This window comes from Oratosquilla oratoria, chromosome 33, assembly GCF_046742065.1.
Source record: "Oratosquilla oratoria isolate Oo_2021 chromosome 33, ASM4674206v1, whole genome shotgun sequence".
NCBI classification, from domain to species: Eukaryota; Metazoa; Arthropoda; class Malacostraca; order Stomatopoda; family Squillidae; genus Oratosquilla; species Oratosquilla oratoria.
The window spans coordinates 30,584,427-30,607,895 of NC_134809.1; the positions used below are offsets into that span (position 1 = coordinate 30,584,427).

Here is a 23,469-nt window from a genome sequence, read left to right on the forward strand (position 1 = left end):
TAAAGAATAATGAAGATCACTATTGACCTCTATTAGTCCTTCTTTCTTTACCACCTCTGAGACTCCGTTCTTTGGTTAGATATTATCCCCAAAGATAGAAACGCTGGTTATCGCCGATGAAGTGTTGATACTAATACTGTACTTACCTCTGCACCATGAGGCGTGCATCGTTCTCTGCCTCCTCAAGCTCACATTTCTCGTCGAAGTTCTCCTTCCGTACTCTTTCCGAGTACGACAGCTGGTCAGTCAGAACCTTGATCTTTCCCTTTAGCGACTCTTCGGCGCTGCTCCCAGTTCTAGAATGCGACAATAAAGGGATTTATTACCAAATAGTGAAACAAATATCACTGCGCAAGGATGTATTAGATTGCGGGCACTGAGGTACATGAAGCAAAATGATGATAGATCCGTGACACTAATGGTAGAGCTAGTTGCATGTTCCTCACGATTCCTTAGACTTTTTGCGCCCAGGGAACATTTGTAATTGTGACTAGAAGCACGATACTAACAGACAGCAAGATATAAAAAAAAAAATGTCGAAGTATAAATCTATCAAAGAATGATGGTGTATCTCCAAACATTCAAATCTATTTTCGACTTTACCTCTGCCTGAGCTCTTTGTTCTCTAATTTGAGGAGCCTGGTTTCCTGCTCTATCTGCTGCCTCTCGTACTTGAGGTGTTCACATTCCTGTTGGAGCTTTCTCTCGGCCAGCACGAAGGAGTCATACTCGAGCTTGCTCAGGGTGACACGGTCCTCCTCGATGGCTGCGCAAAGGTATTCATCGCTCTCCTGAAGAAGGAGCAAGGGAAAGGAGGTTGGGTAAGGTGTTAGAAATAATATGATAACAGCTCCTGAGGCGATTGGTCTCGCAACTGAGGGAGGCCAGAATGAGAAATAATGTTTCACCCGAGACGGAAGGGGATGATTAAGATAGGTTATAACCAATTTGCAACTGAGAGGGTGTTACGAAGTTTGATAGAATAGTCTGGCGGTAAAATTGATGAAAATGAAAAGTAATATTGGGTAAGGAAGAGACAATCAAATTAGGGAAAAAATATACAGTACAAAGGGCGGCCACGACTTGAAGATATTACTATTAAGATTTTCTTTGAAATCCATATTTCTCTCTCAATCTCTATCCCTTTGCCCCTGTCCGCGTCTTCCTTCTTTTCCTTAAGTTTTCCTAATCCCTTACCTGTAGGTCTTGCAGTCGATGTTTCAGGTCACGGACCTGCACCGCCGACTTGATAGAGGCTAGTCGTGCCACAGCACTTCGAAGGTCCACCTCGGTCTTCTGCATGTCACACTCAGACTTCTGTAATTCACACTCAGCCTGGGATAGGAGCTCGTCCTGGCCTTCTTTGCCGATGTCACCAAGGTGTTGGGAACTTATCTGAAGGTGGTTTGTTAGTGTGATTTGTTAGACGAGAAATCAAAACATGCTCCTAAAGTTTTCAAAAGGTAGTTAGACAAAAATGAATCAATAACACACACTAATTACATTACAATTAAAAATAAAAAGAACTGAATTTGGTTTGAATGGAGCTGGAGAGAAAGGTGAAACTCAGAGCTCATAAGTGTTTGACAGTTGAAATAAAAGGAAAACAGAAATAGACGGAAAAGAGGAATGATTCGAAGGATCATGCATTTACTCGACCTAGCCTTATCATAACAATATACAGGAAAACAACGAAACATTATCCAGGTATTACTAAAACATATCTACTAAAAATCGTATAATCCTTTGTTAGATTCTAACTTGGGAGGTGAACCTACGTAATGACTGTAGGCATTATGAATGTTGCCTTTGCATTATTTTTTATCATTAAACCTCACTGTCGGACTGGGATATCTACCAGGAACTTATAAGCAAATATTCATGTCCAATATACTAATTTTTATTTAATTTTTCAACAAATGGGGCCTTAGCTATGAAACTACACTATGTTGATGGGCCGCATGGAAGTAAGTATCGTTTCTAAATTTCGAAACACTGCCCTGGTGATGCATACCTACTTCTTCAAATGCTCGACAGTGACAGTCTTAAATCATGCATGAAGTACTTATATATAGGTTAGTCTTTCAACATTTCTTTTGTGAAAAAACTACATCAAATAAAAACTACTATGCTGCCTACAAAAAGCTTAGAAAGAGTTCATACTTGTTGGCATCTTCGCCCTCACCTCTGTCTGCGTGGCCGTGTGGACGAGCTCGCACGAGGTGTCGAAGATCCCGGACTCTTGGAAGCTGGCGGTGACGTCGAGGGCGGCAAGCTTGGCCGCCTTCAGGAGGGTGGCCGGGTTCCTCGGCGGCGAGGAAGCCGTGCCCGCATCGGACTCGGCATCACTCAAGTCCGAGTGGAGGGAAGGCGTCTTGCGATGGACTATCTCGGACTCGGTGCCCGAGGCCTCGGTGCGGGTCTCGTGGGCCTCGCTCAGGGTAGCTACGGCCTCGTGGAGGTCACGATTCTCCTCTGAGAGGGAACGGACGCGGTTGTGGAGCAGGCAGAGGGTCTCCTCCAGTGTGCGTAGTTTCTGCAGGGAGAGGTAGTTATGATACTTTTTTAATACTATAGTGACCAGCCGTGAAACAATGACCTTTCCTTTGCATTATTATTATATATACACACAGATATATACATGTACATATACATATATGTATAAGTGTATGTATATATATATATATATATATACATACATATGTGTGTGTGTGTGTGTGTGTGTGTGTGTGTGTGTGTGTGTGTGTGTGTGTATCTATATTTATATATATATACACACGTGTGTGTGTGTGTGTGTGTGTGTGTGTGTGTGTGTGTGTGTGTGTGTGTGTGTGTGTGTGTGTGTGTGCACCTGCGTTTTCTAACATATGTCTACAGTACGTACTGAAATAGTGGCCAAGAGGATCGGATCATGCGATAGCTGGGAAGCGAGGGCATCATGAAGACGCCCGGCCAATTGGCTCAAGTCCCGGCCGAGTTCGACCACAGACCCTCCCAGTTCCTCGACCTCATCTTCTTCGCTGTTGGTCCCCTCGCAGGGCGGGCGGGGCCCCATGGCACTATTGCTGTTGTTGTCCGAGGCGGTGGGGCTCGTGGGCGTGGTGGGTGTTGTGGGCGTCGAAGGGGCCTCGTCGTTGGTGGCCATCCCGCCCGTGATGTGACAAGTCTCCACCCCCATGCCCTTGGAAGAGGGCGTGGGCGTGGACGTGAGCGTGGGGCTCATGGGTGTCGAGGTGGTGCCATGGTGGGAGTGCCCGGATGTGACGTAAGGGGAGACCCAGTCCAAGAGAGCCGCCAGGTGGGCCGCGGCACTGCGCTCACACTCCCCGGCGGCCGAGGACTTCGTCAGCTGGGCCAGCCACGTCCGTCCTTCCTCCAAGCGGTTCCTCTGCAGGGAACACAAAGAAGAACAAAGGTAACAAATAAAGGGATTCAATATACGGGACGACAGAACTTCCTTGAAATAAAGTAAGAGATAACAACAATTTAAGTACCGTGATGTACTGTTCAGCTCTTTTTGCAGTGTATGCTAGATAATACTATTTATCTCGGGATTGATATGAAGGCTTCGTCCAGAGAGCCATCTACATCATTCAAACGAATGAAATCGTCTGACATTGGTAACAACAGACACTGTATTGGATAACATTATAATGAGGGAGTTGAACAGGGAGGAGTACACACTTCATGCTTTCGGTACTTTTCGTTTTTAATGACTCTTGTTAACACCCCTGACATGACATGAAGTCACGCTGTCTGAATTTTGCTCTAGTTGCCAGCAAGTGATTTTGTTCTGTTGAGGGAAGGAGCGAATTCCATGGAAGAGTTTGTCACGAATCAAAGCATTGTCCACCCGTGCTAACAGGAATACTTTTTATATATCTTTTTTTACTTTAATGACGTAAACAAGTAAAGGAAATCCCCTTCCTGCTTCACAAACAAATAAACATCCAGATACCTTCAGCCATAAAGCTGTTTAGCGGCCTCTGGAGTCCAGGTAACTTGATACGAACTCAGATAATTATTCTTGAAATCTCATAACGCGCGTCTATGAAGAAATGTCTGAGCTCTCGAGCACGGACTGAGAGAGATACTGAATAAGGAGATTCCAGCCAACTACAGGAAAGAGTGTTTTAGCTGTGTTGTTACAAAATGATTTCTGTACACAAATGTATTTGCATTAGTATAAGGCCACACATTCATGCAAGCATGCTTGAAATAGCATGCTTATATGAACATGTATGCTCTCGCACATATACCTAAGTACTCACACACACTCACACCTACACACACATATGCATATGTATATATGTATATATATATATATATATATATATATTGTGTGTGTGTGTGTGTGTGTGTGTGTGTGTGTGTGTGTGTGTGTGTGTGTGTGTGTGTGTGTGTGTGTGTGTGTGTGTGTGTGTGTGTGTGTGTGTCCGTGTATGTGTGTACATACCACCTGGCATCAGGAGCCCCTGAAAATCACTTAAGAAAAGTCCATAGCATAGCACTAACAAGAAACATCGTAGAAGAAAACACTGAAAATTTATAGATATGTGCAGAGGATAGACGCCTCCCAATTTTAGAAGCATTATACATTAAAGAGTTGAGCCCAAATCTAAATATACAAGTAGATGACCTTAAAACCTTCCCAAGCATGAGACAAACCAACAAAAACCCAAGCGTGAGACATAACACCACAAATCCAAGTACGAGACAAAAGGCCACAAACCCAAGCATAAGATATTTCATCACAACTCGAAGCCGGAGGCTCCCCCCTAGCAGGTGACATTTCATCACTACTGACTGAGTTACCAGGTAACCTCTCCCAGGTGACCGGTAACCTCCGGCAGTGAAGAGCAAGTATGAAAGCTCGAGTATAAAAAGTAATATCATTACATAATTCACCGGAACACTTCTTATCCTGACCAGATAGACTATCCCCAAAGTTACTAGAGAAGGGTCTTGAACCTGAAATTGCGATATAGCAAACATGACCACCTACAGTGAAGTCACCAACCTCATTTCAAAGGAAATTAAGTCCATAGTAAGGCATATTGAAAATAACTTAAAAAAATAACAAATCCACAATTAGCCATCACTTTTCATGAAGTATATGTATATGTAGATGTATGTGTATATGCACATATACACGTATATGTACATGTTTATGTATATGCACATGTATATTTATATGCACATTTATATGCGCATATATGTATACATTCAGTTTATGTATACATATATGCATATGTATACTGTATGTACATGTACCGGTATACACATATCTATACAGTACGCATACATGGATATTCGCATATCTACACTATGTCGGTACTTCTGCGAAAGTGAAACTCACGGATAGAGGGTGGTGTGACCAGCTGGAGGGACTGAGGGGGAGGGGGCGTCAGTAAAAGAAAACGACTCGCCCTCGAGGGAAAACGGGAAGAGAAAGAAAGGAGCAAGAAATGAACTCCGACATGAGTGAAGGGAACCTAGATCTGAGGGGGGGGGGTTGAAGTTGAACTTGATGTGGGGAAGAGGAAGGGATCAAAGAGATGGGAATGAAAGGGGGAAATTAGAGTAGTGCATAATCAAAGCGGAGCTCAACGATAAAAGGCAGAAGCTATAGTAAAGTAATTGAATTGGTTTAGAGTATGTGCATGTACGTTTATATGACAACCAATTACATAAAAATGGAAATCTATGTACGTTTTTTGTGATTTTTCTTGTATATATGAGCCTGTGGCGATCATCGAGATCGGGTAAGACATTATGTCTATACTTGTGATTGTGTGTGTGTGTGTGTGTGTGTGTGTGTGTGTGTGTGTGTGTGTGTGTGTGTGAGTGCAAGTGTGTATATGTGTGTGTATATGTGTGTGAGTGAGTGAGCGAGTGCAAGTGTGTATATGTGTGTGTATATGTGTGTGTGTACGTGCGTATGTGTGTGTGTGTTTGTGTGTGTGTGTGTGTGTGTGTGTGTGTGTGTGTGTGTGTGTGTGTGTGTGTGTGTGTGTGTGTGTGTGTGTGTGTGTGTGTGTGTGTGTGTGTGTGTCTGTGTTGGTGTGTAAGTGTGTGTGTATGCGCACGCGCACGCTCGTATGTGTGTGTTTATGTGTGTTTACATGTTAGAAGACGATTTACATTTGGAGACAACCATTAGTTCTTCAAGGCTATTGGGAGTGTCCTAAAGCTCGTCAGACAAGGCGGTCTCAGGTATAAAAAGGGCAGACAAAATATATCGGGAGAATTAGTATCAGAGATCAAAGTCGGACTCTTTACAATGCGATGTAGTCAACGAGGCTATTGTTGATTTGAATTCGTTATAACGGACGAGTTTGCAAGTTAGAAATCTGATATGCGATTGTAAAAAAAAACGAAAATTATCGAATATTCTTAGAATAGGCATCTCTACAGTTACACTAGCTAATTTTGTTCTACTTAAATTCAGGAAATTTTAAGAAATCGAGGAGGTGACTTCAGACTGAAGGAAATGTAGTTAGAACCGTATCTCCTTCAGTCCTGAAATTTGCCGTTTCAGCTGCACAAAATCTCCTGCATTTAGCCAAAACAAAAAAAGTAGGAGTAAAGAAAAAAGAGGAAGGGGTAGAAAAGAAGACAAATAGAAGAAAATATAGAGGGATTAAGATAAGGAATAAGAGAAGAAGGAAGTAGTAGTGGCAGTAGTAGTAGTAGTAGTAGGAGGAGGAGGAGGAAGAGGAGGAGGAGGAGGAAGAGGAGGAGGAAATGAAGAGAAAGAGAAGGAAAAATAGGAACGAAAAGAAGAGGAGGAAAATGACAAAGAGGAAGATGAGAAGAAAGAAGAGGAGGAGGATGAAGAGGGAGAAGAGAAGTAAGAGGAGGAAATGTATAAGGATTAGGATAAGGCAAGGGAGGAGGAGAAACTGAGAGAAAAAGAGAGGAGGACAAATAAAGAAAAAAAAATGGAAAAATAGGAGCATGAAGAGGAAGAGGGGGAATGAAGACAAAGTTGTAGAAGAGAAGAAAGTGGAGGAAAAATAGGAGGATTAGGATAAGAAAAGGGAGAAGAAGCAAGAAGAAGAAGAAGAGAAGAAAAAGAAGTAGAAGTAGGAAGAACAGGATGGGGAAGAGTAGGTGGAGAAGGAAAAGGAGGAGAAGGAGGAAGAAGAGAAGTTGTCGTCGTGTCTGTGTTGAGTAAGTGCGGCCGTTCGCGTGTACATATATGAAGAGATTACCGTTAGTGAATGTGTTTGTAACTACAGGGGACCTAAACTATTAGTTTGTATCCTCAGTATCGTGTATCTTTGCCTATGTGTACGCTTGTAACCATAATCATATATATTATGCATCTATACATTTGTATATGTATATATTTATGTTCATAATTATTCATTGTCACAACTTAAGGACAGAGAGGAAATGAAAAAACGAGAGAAGAACTGAGTGCGAGAGAGACTTGGGAGTTCTAGTGAATCTTGACCTTAAATCCAGGAAACAGTGCATTAGCGCCAGGAATAAAACTAACGGAGCATTAGGTTTCATTACTAGGACAGCTACAAATAGAAGTGCAGAGGTAATTATCAAATTCTATCTAGTGTTTTGCTTGACTATGCGGTACAGTTTTGGCCTCCGTCTTACAAAATGGACATCAATTCACTAGAATCAGTACAGAGAAGAATGGCCAAAATGATACATGGGCTCAGAAATTTACCTTACGAAGAGAGGCTTAGGCACCTTAACTTACACTCTGTAGAAAGACGCAGAGTGCAGGGTGATCCAATAGAGGTATTCAAGTGGATCAAAGGCTTTGATAAGGGCAACGCAAACAAGGTAATCTTATTAAGACAACAGGGTAGGACTCTCAGTAATGGATCTAAATTGGATAAATTTAGATTTAAGAAGGAAAGAGGCAAAAACTGGTTTACTAAAAGGGTGATCAACGAATGGAATAGACTTAGTAACCAGGTAGTGAGCGCTAAAACTATCGGTTGTTTTAAGGAAAGGTTAGACAACTTTATGAATGGGGATGATATGGAAATGCCTAGTGTAGGCCTTATGGTCTCTTGCAGTCTCCTTCAATTTTATGTTCAACGTTTCGACATGTTGGTAATGAACTCAGTTATTCTCCCATATTTCATGTTTATATACATGAGTGTATATGCACATACCTACGCATGGGTGTTTATTTGTATATCGATCAATGTATGTATTCATAATTGTATATGTATATGCTTACATATGTGCAGACACTCTTTAGCTACCGACTTCCGCTTGTAGAGGTAAATTAAACTATGTCTAAGAATACAAGTGTTGGTTAAACATATAAGGGAAAGGGAATGCTGGAACCATTCTCCTCGCTCTGTCGGTGGTCCTTGAGAGAACCCGCACTGGAACTACTTTTGGGCCCAGACGCCGGTCTGGCGCCCGACCCGCCCTCACTCGGCGTAACGGAAATCATTTGCGGAAAAGGAATCTTGAGACACAACGCACTCAACCTGTAGACGTCCCTGGTGCCCTCTGCCCTCTGGTGGGAGCCGTTGAATTTGCAATCCATCATGGTTTTATGTTTTTATCCCCAGTGACACAAACAGAAGGAGTGGTCCAGTGAGCTGCCTCATTGCACGATAAATGTTCCATAAACGTGTATACACATACACACAAATATACATACACGCATATATATATATATATATATATGTGTGTGTGTGTGTGTGTGTGTGTGTGTGTGTGTGTGTGTGTGTGTGTGTGTGTGTGTGTGTGTGTGTGTGTGTGTGTGTGTGTGTGTGTGTGTACGTATTCACCTTACACCTTGGTCTTTGGATCACGTGTTGGACTCGTGATCGACAGCTATTTCCCTCCCGGAAGAGAGCTCAGAGCTCGTATGACCGATCTATGGGTAATGCGTGTGCGTGTGCGTGTGTGTGTGTGTGTGTGTGTGTGTGTGTGTGTGTGTGTGTGTGTGTGTGTGTGTGTGTTTGTGCGTGTTCAGAGGTATGTGTTGTATTTAATGAGGGAATTGTGTACGCGTGCGCACAGTCTTGTTTTTGTGCTCATGGCAGCATATGCATTTTTATAAGTTATGTTATCATATCTATATTTGTTGGTTTACAAAGGAATAAGTGTATACTTTCACTAGATTTATATATTTTTTGTTAATGCCACTTAATACCGTATGTTATTATCAAGTTATTATCATTACAAATATTGTAAATAACCAAAGACAATATTAGATATTTTTTGCCATAGGACGAAAACTTATGGAACGTGTGACTGACAATGTTAAAAGTTCAAATGTCCTTGAATATTGCCTTAAAGATTAGTAGCTAAGTGTATATTATTACTGCAAATAAATATTTGTACTATTATTCCAAATAACAATATCTTTTAATATAAGTCCAATCTATTCAAATATCAATACTAGAATATATTGAACAACCTTGTAATCGTTTGAGAGGTCTAACCCAGAGTCGATTGACAATGGGAGGGAGAGATCCTCATTGGCTGCCGAGACGCTAGACACGCCCACATCGGTGACGTAACACTCATCGGTGGCTGTCCATTGGTCAACAGTCTGTGGGGCCGTGAAGCTGTCAGAGGCCTGTAAAAACAAAAACAAAAGAATTAGTCTCCTGCTACTTATTTCAGGAACAGTTAACTGTTGTATATGAAAAAAAATATTCACCTAAATGCCAACGAAATCTTGAGGGCTGATCAGTAATCGACCACTTAATTTTTTTCCATAAGGGAGGTAAAGTTTCATTCGATGTTTCATGATATTTCGTGGGGTTAACATTTCACTATATATAATTCTCTATATTGGGATCTCTAATTCAGAAATATCCAATAATCGGAACAAAAACACCATTCGAATATATAATAGAATATCAGTAACTTCTTCAAGTATCCACTAATTTCTGGATTCCGGAGATTTCCAATATTTAGGTTACCAATATAGAGAACTGTATTTTTATTTCAAATGCGCATAATGATAGTCACAAATTACAGAAGTAAAATAATTGTTAACCCATTGTTGCTTGTAGCGGAAATAGGCTGCTTTTCTTCTCCCATTTCTAACAAGATATAACGTAGTACCAGTGACGTCATGTCGTCTTAAAGAACAAAGGTTTCCCGGACACCTATTCAGGAAGATATTGTTTGTTGATAACAAAACCAAAAGACCAATGCAATCCTAATCTTAGAAACCATAAAAAGTTACAACACATGCGTGGCGAATTTATATGAAGCTGTAATTTGATAAGAACTTTTTATTTTAGCCACCTGTGGCAACTGCGTGCAACAGAATCAAAACCGACATGACGTTATGAAAAGGACAACGAAGAAAACAAACATACGAGTATAAAGACTGAATATGAGACAGAGCAATATATGTAGTTCGGTGAGATGATTAAAATAAACATTAGAGAAAGAGTTATTCAACAAAAAGTAAGGAAGAAAGCTATTGAACGGAGATAAATGAACAGCAGATCCAAAATATCTTTATTTAATAGTCTGGTAAAAAAACAAAAACAAAAAAAAACAGGGGTGAAATGGTATAGGAGAGGAGGGCAAAACGATTGAGGTGGGAGAGACCACCGCGCATGCGCGAATGAGTCAAGGTTACGTCATGTCGACTGCGCAGGAGGGAGAAGTTAGTTCATTACTAATCGTCTTCTAGTGACCTCTGTTGCCCTCATGTGGAGGAAGAGAAGATGGAGAAGCGTTGGAGATGTGGGTGCTGGGGGGAGCAACGTTCTAATAGCATATGTAGAAACTGAGGAAATATTTGTATATTTATGTGGATGAAAACATGGAGATATTATTGCTGGTTATGTAAACGCTATAAAAGGGTGAATGTGGTATTATGTTAATCTATATATGCCAACAGAGAAGCTTAATGACAGATGCTCTTTTGTTCTGTGATTAAACACGATACAAAAAGAAAGAAATATACGAATAAATAGATAAACAGATTAACACACATCCGTACACACACACACACACACACACACACACACACACACACACACACACACACACACACACACACACACACACACACACACACACACACACACACATACATACACACACACATACATACACACACACACACATACACACACACACACACACACACACACACACACACACACACACACACACACACACATTGACAGAAGTATTCTCTTGAATAGGGACGTAAGGGCTTTAAGAGTTATGAGAAAAATAAATGTGTAAAGGGTATAAAGAAATACAACTTTCCACACAGATACATAGACACTTCGAATAGCTTATAATGCAACATCATGCATGTACGCAAGTATGCGCGCACACACACACACACATACACACACACACACACACACACACACACACACACAGTGTATACACTGTACACAAAAACGCGTGTCTTTATGGAGGTCAAATGAGATGAGGCTATCTCCTGTGGGGACGAAAGAGAGAGACAGAGAGAGGAAGTTTGTACAAGAGAGAAAGAGAGCCTTGATCACAACACTAATCTTCAGCCTCAGGTTCAATGTTGCAACGTGATTACAAGACCGTGACAACCACCATCCATTTTGACATGGTGGCTTAAGTTGATGTCTTCTGTTTCCGGCGATGGATAGCTCTCCCTTTTGCAGTCGAGGGAGTGAACTCCTACCCAAGGAATCTCGGTTGATTTCCTAAGAGGTCCCCTTCAGGGGGAGTAGGGGGGAAAGTGTTCTCCCTATAAGGGACTACGTGCAATACATAATGTGATTTAGGGAGTCCCCACAAAGTCACCCTTAGGGAGTCCCCCACAAAGTCACCCTTAGGGAGTCCCCCACAAAGTCACCCTTAGGAAGTCCCCCACAAAGTCACCCTTAGGGAGTCCCCCACAAAGTCACCCTTAGGGAGACCCCACAAAGTCACCCTTAGGGAGTCCCCCACAAAGTCACCCTTAGGGAGTCCCCCACAAAGTCACCCTTAGGGAGTCCCCCACAAAGTCACCCTTAGGGAGTCCCCCACAAAGTCACCCTTAGGGAGTCCCCCACAAAGTCACCCTTAGGGAGTCCCCCACAAAGTCACCCTTAGGGAGTCCCCCACAAAGTCACCCTTAGGGAGGCCCCCACAAAGTCACCCTTAGGGAGGCCCCCACAAAGTCACCCTTAGGGAGGCCCCCACAAAGTCACCCTTAGGGAGGCCCCCACAAAGTCACCCTTAGGGAGGCCCCCACAAAGTCACCTTTAGGGAGTCCCCCACAAAGTCACCCTTAGGGAGTCCCCCACAAAGTCACCCTTATAGGATCAAGACCCCAGTAAATTCTGAAGTCGCAAACTTCAGTATAGGGTCCACTCACACATGATGCCTGAGCAGGCATTGGCCTGTGGGGATTGCAGTAAGTGAATCAACTGTCAAGTTAGATTATATTTCATAACGTCTAGCATACTAGTTTCATACACAATGCAAAATAACACTCACGAAAGCAAATGGATGTCATTGTTTAAATAGATAACCTGAAAACTTCCTGACCCATGCCGTATGAGGAAAGGAACAACTCAAGTAATTTTCTCTCCCTTGGGGCGGGTAGGGTGCCACAGAAAAACAGCGAGGAGCATTCGCCAGGAGAAACAGTCTAACGGGAGCAATAGCCAAAGTAAAAGGGCAGTCCGTAATAAATGGGTCAACCATTTTGTCACGGTGATGTTTCTTTAACCAAATAAAATCGTTTGACGACCTCCAGGATAGAACATATGGAACATATCGCCGTTCTTTATCGTTAGATGATAGGAAGTATCAACATTTACAAATTATTGCGTCTCTTAAAGTTTTACATTTTACATAAAACGCTAACTCACTAAGGACTATCTTTGCGCTTAGAATTTCTATTCTGGCTAATGCTAGACGATTTTATTTAGGTGTGAGAAGCTTCCATTGCTAAAGGAATTCATGAAGAAATTTAATGCGTGACATGGCTGTAGTATCTTTTTCTTCTTCTCACGTCACTGTAACATGCCATTAACATGATCTGCTTCTCATTGGGTGTGACTCTTGACTGCAGGAGTAACTGTTCTACTCTGAACTGCGAATTGGGAAATGGACTCACGGTGGCCAAAGGAAACGGTACAAAGACCTTCTGAAGACCAACTTGAAGAACTGCAACATCCACTGGGACGACTGGGAACAATTGGCCAAAGACCGGGACAGTTGGAGACACCTGACCTATAAAGGAGCCCAGATCTTTGAAACCGAGAGAACCAACAATATTAACCAAAAGCGCCAGAACCTAGAGAAGAGGCAAAGACACCAAGACCGCCAGAGACTTTCTCCCACTACCGTCTGCAACATCTGCATCCGACCTAGTTGTGGACCAAAAGGTCTCCTGTCGGCAGGCTCCGCCTTTGTAATCCTTTGTAATCTGGATCTCCTGAATCACAAGAGGACCCACAGAAGTTAAATAGAAGTTAAATGGAGAAACTAAATGAAATTAAATGCAGAAGTTAAATGGAGGCAATCATCCTCGCTTCGAGAGATAGCTACACGACGACGATACGGCGGCACTATTTTCTTCTTCTTTTTCACGTTACTACACAATACTAGTAACATGATCCTACACATCCTCGAAACACTGGCTATGGGTGTGTGTGTGTGTGTACGTGTGTTCGTGTGTGTGTGTGTGCAATTGAGTGGGTTACGCCCGTCGTGTGGAGTTGAGTCATACACGAAGGAGGAGGGTGGAGGGAGTGTCAGGTGGAGGGGTCGGGAGGTGTCATATTTAGTGGAGATGTGGTATCAGATGGAGGGAGGAGGGAGGCGGGGTGTCAAGGTCGTAGGTGTAGGGTGGAGGTGTCGCTCGGGAGGGAGGGAGAGAGGTGTTCAATTAAGTTCTTCGAGATGATGGCGTATTTCAGTTTGTGGTCCTGACTCTGGTTTACAGCTGTCAACGAACTCGTTACTTGCTGGGTCAATCGAGGCCCCTATATTGATTCCTATCTCGTTCTTCAGCTGAATTAAATGGACTTCCTTTAACTACAGCGAAGACGTGGACTGCCGTATCTTACTATCGAAATAAAGTAAAGCGCCAAAGTAAGCTCTGCCGTAAAGAAAAAATAATACAAAATTTGGTGTCATATGTGAAATAATATAAGATCAGAAAGTAGTGTCAACTGGACGTGTCAGATAGAGCGGCTCCTCTGTGAGTGAAGCTGTGGGTGGAGAGGAGGTGACACGGTGAGGTGTCAGTCGAACAATGTGTTAGACAAGCGAAGTGTTGGGTTGAAGGTCGCTCGAGCGTTTCGACCACAGAACTCTCTTCTGTATAAGGGTTACGGCTACTGTGGTGGAAGGCACAATTGAAAAAGGCAAAAAAAAAAGTGATAGAAAAAAAACAGACAAAGGAATTGAGAGAGCACTTGAGAAGAGTGACGGAGAGGTTCAAGATCTTCCATTTGCAGAACGAAGAATCGAAAAAAAAAATAATGACCCCCGCTTTCAAGTTTTCTCGGTTGACTCTCGAGCAGAGCTGAAGGGTATGTATGTGTATGTGTGGGTAGGAGAGTGCTCGATCATCATGTTCCCTGCAGACGGCATTGATCTTGGTATGCTTGTTGCAGTCAGGCTGTGAAAATAAAAAGCTTCAGGTTCAACCACAACGATTCACTGGTGGAGACCGCGAGAGGAATTCGAATAAAAACATGGGAAAAACACAGAAAATTCCTAACCTAGCCTAACTTAAACAAGCCAAACCTAACATTTCCTACCCAAAATTGTTGTGAATCTATTCATCTTTTTTATGTATTCATATATTTTATGTATTTATGCATTCATTGCTTTTTTGTTTATCTATTTATTTACTTGTTGATTCATCTATTCATTTATTCATTTATTTACCTATTTATACTATTTGTTGATTTATCTATTTATCTGTTTCCTTGTATTTATTTTTCTTTATGACTTCATTCCAACGTAAAACAAAAACTGGAAGGCATATATAAAGTTGCTTAAGGACAGTTGCTCACTAGAAAAACAAAAATGTGGACAATTTCTCTTCCCTCCACAAAAATAGTGAGAGTTAGTGGACGCTGTACAATATTTCTAATGGTCTCCAGGAGCTAAGAAAATAGCATTTCATAAGTATAGGACCTATGAATAAAAAGGTCGGGAGCCAGTGACCTAGAGAAACGATGGGAGGTTTCGCTCAGCTGAGTGAAATCGTCCAGCAGTAAGCCGAAGAACAAATATGAAGACGATTACCGTCGTTCACAGGTAAATTGATGGTAACTCTTGGGGGGGGGGGGGTCCTTTAGCTTGAAATCCTCTGCCAGAAAAATGGATGATGATGCTTAAAGTACAGGAAAGATCATTCCTGCAACTAAGATCAGACAATATTGACTATGTGATGGTAGTTCAAAAAGTGTTTCAGGTCGAATATAACAAATAATTATTGTATAAAAAGAACCTTGCAATACATACACATTATGAAAAATCAATGCATGTAACTGGCTATGCCATGATAATCTAATATCTTATAGAAGAGGAATACTGTAGGCCAATGGATATGAAGTAAGTGCTACAATAGTGTAGGTCAGAACACAAGAGGTGAACGTTACGGTCCGTGACCTAAGCTGAAGGTCACGGCTTTGGCTTGAGATGTGCAGGTCACGTTGAGCAGACAATTTGGGTCACACCACAGAACTTTTAATATTATATTTTTTCTTTTGCTTACAAACGTTAATTTACTTGATAGTATTCAACTGAAAGATCTTCTTCACATGATTTTTTCGGGTGTTCCCACCACGTAAGTCTATAAAGTACAGCCTATACTGAGGAGGGTATGAAACACTTTTGCGTGCGACGGTGTGGATGTTTTCCCTCACTCGATGTGATAAATATCTACACTAGATCACATCGTGTGAAAGGTCCCGCGATTTTCTTGCCACCGTGTTAAGCCTCCAGATCTTCAGGGCATGACCCCCACCGGCGACCTCACCATTGCGTTCTGACATCTCCCCACCCCGAACTCTAGCCCCCATTCACTGCCTCACTTGTCCCCACATCCTTCCTCCATTGTCCAGCCTTCCCACATTGCCCAGGTAACCAATGCTTACACAAAGTAAGTTTAAAATTTTGTTTCCAAGTAACATGGAATCCACGTGTGGTGAGTGATAAATCCTCCAGCTTTGTGAGGTCTTCGTGAGGTTGAAACTCCGTTACAAGAATATTTGGGAGCTTGCATGGAGTACTATGTCGCTAAGACTCGATTAGAAAATTACAGTTCTAAAGTATGTCTAACATTGCAAAAGAAAAATGAACAAGTGTGGTGTTTAGTAGATACTAGCATTATACACGAAACACGGGAAAATTGTGAGGGAGTTGCCTAAGGAGAGTAATATAGTGACCCTTCCAGCCCAAGTTCTCGCCCGTCCCTCAGCTGAATGAAATCGTTTAGTGACAGCCATAATTAAATTTGAGAAATGATTTATCGAGGCGAGGGTATTAACATAATGTTGCATTTTTATTTATTTATTTATTCTTATTGAATCTGAGCTTGAACTAATTTCGACAGTCAATCCCACTCCTTGTAACAGCCCCGCCCTTTCCGACAAACAGTATTCGCGCCTTGAGTCTGGAAGGCCGCGGCTATCAGCGTTTTCTCTTGCTGGCATGCGGAGGAGACGAAGTAACTTGTGGAGAAGAAACTCACGGTCAACTGAGTCGTGAGTCATCCCGCAACGCAATCTCTACGTGCACGCGAGACAGACGCAGTCTCCGATCTTCACGCCCCAATTGCATTTGTCCATCCGTATTTGTACAAAATACAAATTGGGCATTGCATTATGGGACCCTATATGCTACGTAACCAATACGTCCATGGAAAAAAATTAGCAGTGAAAAGAATAACCGAGAAAATAACGATTCAGGATCGGAAAGGAGTCAGGTTAATTATCTTCATCGACTGACACCCAAGTCACCCTTTCCTAGAATAAGACTGTCTGGTGATATCCTAAAACCCTATGTACTGAGTCAGGGCGCTCGGTCGTCCTATGCACAATGGTAGCACGTATTGTTGTCAAATGAGTGAAGGGAGGTAATGGTCGGGGTGTCAGATGTCAAAGGAACTAAATTCCAGGAACATTAGACATAGGCAGGTGTGTCTGGGGGAGGTCATGGAGAGATGTGGGGGTTAGGGGGAGACGTAATGTGGCGTGTTGGATAAGGCGCTGTTGATGCTTGACTTGTGACGGTGAATGAAGTCCGGCTGTTGTGACTCGATCTCGATGACAAGACTATCCTGCCACTGCACAGGGAGTTTCCCTCGGCTAAACAGAATTCCATGACAACATCCAAAAGAAATAGTGAAATCAGTGAAGTGGTTAATTGCTTTAGGTATAATCCTTTCATTCCGGTGGGGGTTTTCCATTAGTTCAGTAAAATTGCCTTGCAGCGACCAGAACAAATGTACAAGTTGAGAAGAGCATCGAAAGGAGTAAAGAGGCATTAGTGTATTGGGAAACCTCACAGCTGCTGTGGTGTCGTGACGTGGTGGAGTGACGAAGGAGGTGACTGTAGTGGAGTAGGAGGAAAAGGTTCTTGAGAAGTATAATGGTGTGATGAAGTATAGGAGGAATAATAGTGTAGGAATACTGTTGCAAGACTAGGCACTGTGAAGCAGTAGGGGTGTTTTATTTCCTAACTGTGGTGGGGTCCAGTGAGGTATGGAATGGTATACTGTAATGTGGAGTGTTGTGATCTGGTAATAGTTACAGCAGTGTGATGAGCCTGCGGTAGTATATTGGTTAGGTGATGATTGTTGTTATATATTAACTGTTCTACTCATATGTGAGACAGCCTCAGTGCACTTAAGTTTGGTGTAAAGTAGATCACACTGTATTCATTCCAATCCTAACTTCACCTTAGACCATCTCAATTAGTTGGACCAATGGTATTGAGAGTTCACTGAAATGCTGTAAGTTTGTCTCATATAGATCACCATACTGTGAGTCTGCCTAAAGTAGGCCAGCGTATTTTGGATCCAAATTAAAGTTTGGACTTCAGCACAACCTGACCAAATTGTTCTTAATTCTGTCATTGACAGCCCAGTCTACTCTTTGAGTTTTGATTTTTACGTGTGTCTACAGTTCTCTCTCTTCAGAGTGATTATGTTGTATCCTATTTTCTGATCATGTTAGGATTCTGTTTATTGACACGTATATTCATGATGCAATTATCATCATCTATGCTATCGTCTGTTCTCCTGATCAGAATTCGGAGTAGAACAAAAGTCCTCACCTTCTGGTCCATGGGCCACCTTGAGGGTAGAGAGTCTCACAATGAAATTAACAAACCAAAAACTAAAAATTAGTTAGTGAACACCTGAATACTTTATTCAGTATTGAAGTATTCCTCAGAAGATAAATGAATAGCACCACATAAATGGCACCGATACGTGAAAATAAAAGAAATAGGTAGAGAGGCCCTTGGCGAGAGGAAAGAAATTTTTGGATAAAAGATATGTGCTAACGTGAAGACATACTGGAGAATAAAGTTGGCCGGCATTCTGAGGCCGTAAATGGACCATCACTAATCCATCACCGTCCAAAAGCAATATTATCTCAATCCAGTGCTGGAATGCCACACGGGTGACATATCGTAACAAGGAGACAAATCTTCAAGTGGCAGACCAGATATCATATTCGGTTGATGATTGTGTGGTTGCTGTCTGTTTCCGCGTTGGATTGATAATATATAATTGAGGTCATCTCAATGGAGTGGTATGATGACAGCCATAACCTTTATATAGATTCAATAGTCATATTTTAAGAAATAAGATAATTATTACCCTTAACACTGTGGGAAGTTTCCGCCAGAAGAAAATCTCTTTGACTGAAAATATCTTAAATTTCTTAATATACTTCATTAAGAGTTTTCAATACGGGAATGACAAAAATTTCTGTGCTTTCATGAAAAGGTAATAAATTCTGTAACATGGCTCGCCTGCAAAAACAAATGAAAGATAGAATTCTTGTACTTTCGGGAAAAGATCCGAAATTCTGGGAATCTTTATAAACGCGTACCCTGATTCGCCGTGGCGTCCCACAGTGCCATGTTTTGTCTTCTCAAATCAGCGATACCGCACTCTAACAAGGACATACTCAAAATCAATCCCGGAAACTGAACTGTGCGGACGATGAAGACGTATTACACAGGATAGAGAGACTGATGCGCAAACTGCTCATCAAGAAAAAGAAATGAACTGTGAAGAATAAGACGGCTGCACTGCATAAGATAGGAGTGTACTTAGGAGAAAAAGTGTTTCATTGTAGCGGGGGAATGTACTGCATGGAAAAAAGAATAATCAGACAAAAGTAGAAATGTACCTGCTCGGGTGAAAGAGAAAGCGCGGAGTTGAGGTTCCTCACAAATGAGGCAGCAGCTACTTTTGAAAATTGTATGTGATAATAGATCCCGTTTAGCAAAAATTGCTTTACTAATGTCGGTTAATGTTTGGTTTTACATACTATGAGGTATTCAATAAACTACATTTTTGAGTATCTATCTATTTATCTCTCTATCTATCTATCTATCTATCTATCTATATATATATATATATATATGCGTGTGTGTGTGTGTCTTCACATCTCAGTATATATATATATATATATATATATATATATATATATGTATATATATATATATATATGCATATATATATTACACACACACACACACACACACACACACACACACACACACACACACACACACACACACACACACACACATATATATACATATATATATATATATATATATATATATATATATATATATATATATTAATTTATGCATTTTTTCAAAAGTGTCATTTGAATGAGATATGCATTTTTTATCAGTCCTCGTCATGATAAAATGAAGAGACAGCACAGCTGCCCAGACTGCGTGACAATGTTGCGCCTGCCAGTTGGCTGCGATTGCGCAAACCAGCTTATGGAACCGCGCAGATTGGGGGAGAGAATGTTACAGCATAACTGGCTTTTTTACTTTCGCCTTCATGAGGAAGTGATGTTCTTTGTTGTGTCATCTTAGACATCCTGTATTCGTGAAACGTCACCTACATTTTCATATAACTTGCTCTACATGTCCTCTTGTTATCACGATCATCATCTCTATTGTAGTCAGTGGAATTTGAAAAAAAAAGTGTTTTGCAAAGTACTGAATGGGAGAACTAATGACTGCCGGACGAGCTTGTGTAGCTAAACAGGGAAATCATATACGTGTGAATGGGTGGAAGGCCGAGGCTGGATTCCTGGAGTCTGTGGGCTTATTCGTATAAGAGGTCAGAGTCAACGGGTGGAAAAAAGTAGGGTCACAGAAGTAAATTGTAGATTTCTATACAGTGTCTTGTCCTTACGATTTTATTCACTTGAAGGGGCCTTGATGAAGTGGAAGCATGTGTCGTCAACCATATCGTAGGAAGGGTCAAAAGTAGCCACATGGGGGTAAAAGTGGCCATTATCTTTGTTACATAATTATGACAGACAGACACGGAAATAGAGCTACCAACTACTATGCGTTTTGTATAATTCCTCCCTTTATTTTGTTGACAAACATAATTAGGTAACAAAGATAATGGCCAATTTTACCCCATGTGGCTATTTTTGACCCTTCCTACGGTCCCAAAATATATCAATCACGCCGAGCTGACGTAACACAGTGGACCGGAAGGATGATGCAAACCCTTTAAAGATTCCGGAAGGCGTGGGATCTGCAGGAGTGGACGAAACCACTCGTCGCATACGAGAGAATATTCAGCTTCAAATAGAGAAGTAATGCGACAGGAACTTCTCCTTCTCCTGGAGGAGCAGCAGCTGTGTCCTACAGGTTGTTTCACGTCGTCGGGATGTGGGAAGGGGCGTGCGGGAGTGATTGGAGTATAAAGCGGAGTGCCGTGGATTTCTACAGTGAAGTGGAGAGAGGAGACGTGGGAGTGGTTCCATCCGGGTCACGGGTGGTGATGAGTCAGGAGGAAGGAGGGGTGAAGGAAAACGGAGGGAAGTGAGCAAGGATGCGGAAAATGGGAGGAAATGAGAATAAAAATGAAAATAAAAGTTATAGTAGAAGATGAAAGCCAGAAGTAATAAAGATAACCATAGCAGGTGAGGGCATATAAAAAAGAAGATAGGAGAAAAATCATATACTGAATAAGTAGTAAATAAAAAAGTACAAAAAAAAAATAAGAGGGATTGGTAATGGATTAAAAGTAAAAAGAGAAACAAAGAAAACGGAATGAATGTAAAGAAAGAGAAGGGGAATGCCATAGATGAGAAAAAAAAAGAGGTAGTGAAGGGTACAAAGTAGCGAGGAATTGGGTTGGAAGAAAAGACAGAGAAGAATAGAAGTTATAGAAGGAAAGAAAATAAAAATGGTAAAAGATGAGGGAAGGAAGGAAGGTGAAGAGATATAGATGGGGGAATCAAAGAATTGTAAAATTGAGTAAAAAAAAAAAAAAAAAAAAAAAAAAAAGTCTGGTCCTGAATTTATTGATACTACGAATTACTCCTTCTGACCCAGGGCAGTGGGCGAGATACAGGGATGATCCGTCATCCAGGAGGAGCCAAGAAAAGAGGGAGGGAGGGGTGGTGAATGGGAGTGGAGTATGTGGGACGTGGATTTATGATTTTGAATTGGCAGCCTCCCTAATATGGAGGGTGAAAGCCCTTGGTGTATGCATGTATGTATGTATGTATGTATGTATGTATGTATGTATGTATGTATGTATGTATGTATGTATGTATGTATGTATGTATGTATGTATGTATGTAAGTATATATGTAAATATGTATGTATGTATGTATGCATGTATGTATGTATGTATGTATATATGCATGTATGTATTTATGTATGTTTGTATGAATTCCTGGTCGATTCCATTATTTGAGGATAAATATCCCAACGTTCGGAGTAAAATTTTGGGTTATTTTTGGGACAACTGTTTCTCTTCGTGCCATCCTTCTCCTGTGGTCAAGATTATCGGCCACACTGTATTCAAGAAAGGTGGAGGACGTGACTGGGCAAAACATTAACACCTTTACTTCGTGTTGCGTAAACACAACGTCGTGTGTCCTCACCAGCTGTGTTGAGCCGTTCCGTACCAAATGGTCTATTTTCGTTTGTTCTCTTTCCAGATTGTTTGATCATTTATGACACTCTTTATACAAGGAAATAGTCACTATTCTTCATTCAGCTTGCATCTATATGTAGAAATCAAAATAAATGTGAAAGGATTTGTGTTTTATAAGGATAAATATACCTACATATTCTAGTGGGTACCTCTTAAGATTAAGACCGCTGCATTCATGCAAATATGTTTATGTACATGAATATTCAAACCAAATACAAATTAATTTATATGCTTTGTGCATCGGTGAACACGCTTTGATAAGACCGATGCACTCAATCATTCATGTTTATGTTTGTTTATATTCAAATTGAGCATGAATGAGTGGCAAGTTTGTGTACGTGTGAAGGCGGTTACGTAGGCAGGTAGTGGGCGCATTTAAATACAAATCAAACGGTGCTAACGGCCTTAGAGAGTTCGTTGGAAGCAGTTGAGACGTGGAAGGGGTCAAAGATGAAACGGGAAGTGAAGCAGATGCGGAGAAGTCAGAGGGATTGAAGGAAAGAGGAAAGAAGAGGAAAGAATGGGGGTTGATTAAGCAATGGATAATAGAAAACACAAATGGAAGCGCAATTAGGAAGGTAAAGTGAAAGATAGGCAAGGAGAATGGGAAGATAGGAGATGAGGAGAAAAATTAAACAAATTGGTGGTGTATAGCAAACACCTTGTGGTGGATAACAAGAACACCAACATCGTGATCCCCTGCGTGTTTACCAAGGAAATATTGGATATATTGGAAAAAAAAATGTGGAAAAGGGAAAATCCGGGAAGAAGGGTCACCACCAAAGGCGAAGGTGCCTGGATGATGTGTGCCAACACGGATGTTGACATTCAGTGTTCGTATCCAAGACACCCGACTTGGTCTTGCATACAAAACACTTGGCGATGAGGAGAACGTGTGTTCGTATGTGTGTCCGTAGACATGTTCATACGTGAAGGAATATGTTCGTATCATTTCTTCGTGTACGAATACGAATGTATATCTGCGAGCTTGTGAAGTTTTAGTTGGAGTGGGAGTGCGCGGATTATCTATGGGTAGGGCGGTAATCCTACAGTGGATTCTCAGGGTTGAGCACTTTCATACTTTCTAATATGTGCTCATATACATGCAAGTAACTGCGCACACGGGCGATAGTGTGCGCGTCTACACTATAAACATCGTAATGTTCGTAGATTATGCCGACTTGCCGCATCACGTGTGACCTAAGCCTCATGACTCTTCTGAAGCTGAGGAATTTTTCATGACGTCACTGACTCGAGAAAATGGAGTCTCAAACATTCTTCTTTTGTTAATCTCGTTTTAGACGAAGGAAAATAGGTCCAGGACA

General features: G+C 41.5%; 1 protein-coding gene across 10 annotated transcripts in view; it reads right to left on the bottom strand.

The window, feature by feature from the left end:
• Nucleotides 1–23,469, bottom strand: part of LOC143017827 (uncharacterized) — a 582,072-nt gene that overhangs the window by 25,620 nt on the left and 532,983 nt on the right. For 9 of the 10 annotated variants that reach the window (XR_012965702.1, XM_076172755.1, XM_076172756.1 and 6 more), the window contains 6 exons: nucleotides 9,419–9,580; nucleotides 2,885–3,388; nucleotides 2,186–2,536; nucleotides 1,198–1,395; nucleotides 604–791; nucleotides 147–296 (listed from right to left, as the gene is read on the bottom strand). Coding sequence is in view for 9 of the 10 variants with exons in the window: in XM_076172755.1 (XP_076028870.1) it covers nucleotides 147–296; nucleotides 604–791; nucleotides 1,198–1,395; nucleotides 2,186–2,536; nucleotides 2,885–3,388; nucleotides 9,419–9,580 (1,553 nt within the window). In the remaining variant the exon portion in view is untranslated. The remainder of the gene's footprint in view (nucleotides 1–146; nucleotides 297–603; nucleotides 792–1,197; nucleotides 1,396–2,185; nucleotides 2,537–2,884; nucleotides 3,389–9,418; nucleotides 9,581–23,469) is intronic. The other variant, XM_076172757.1, reaches the window with a different exon arrangement.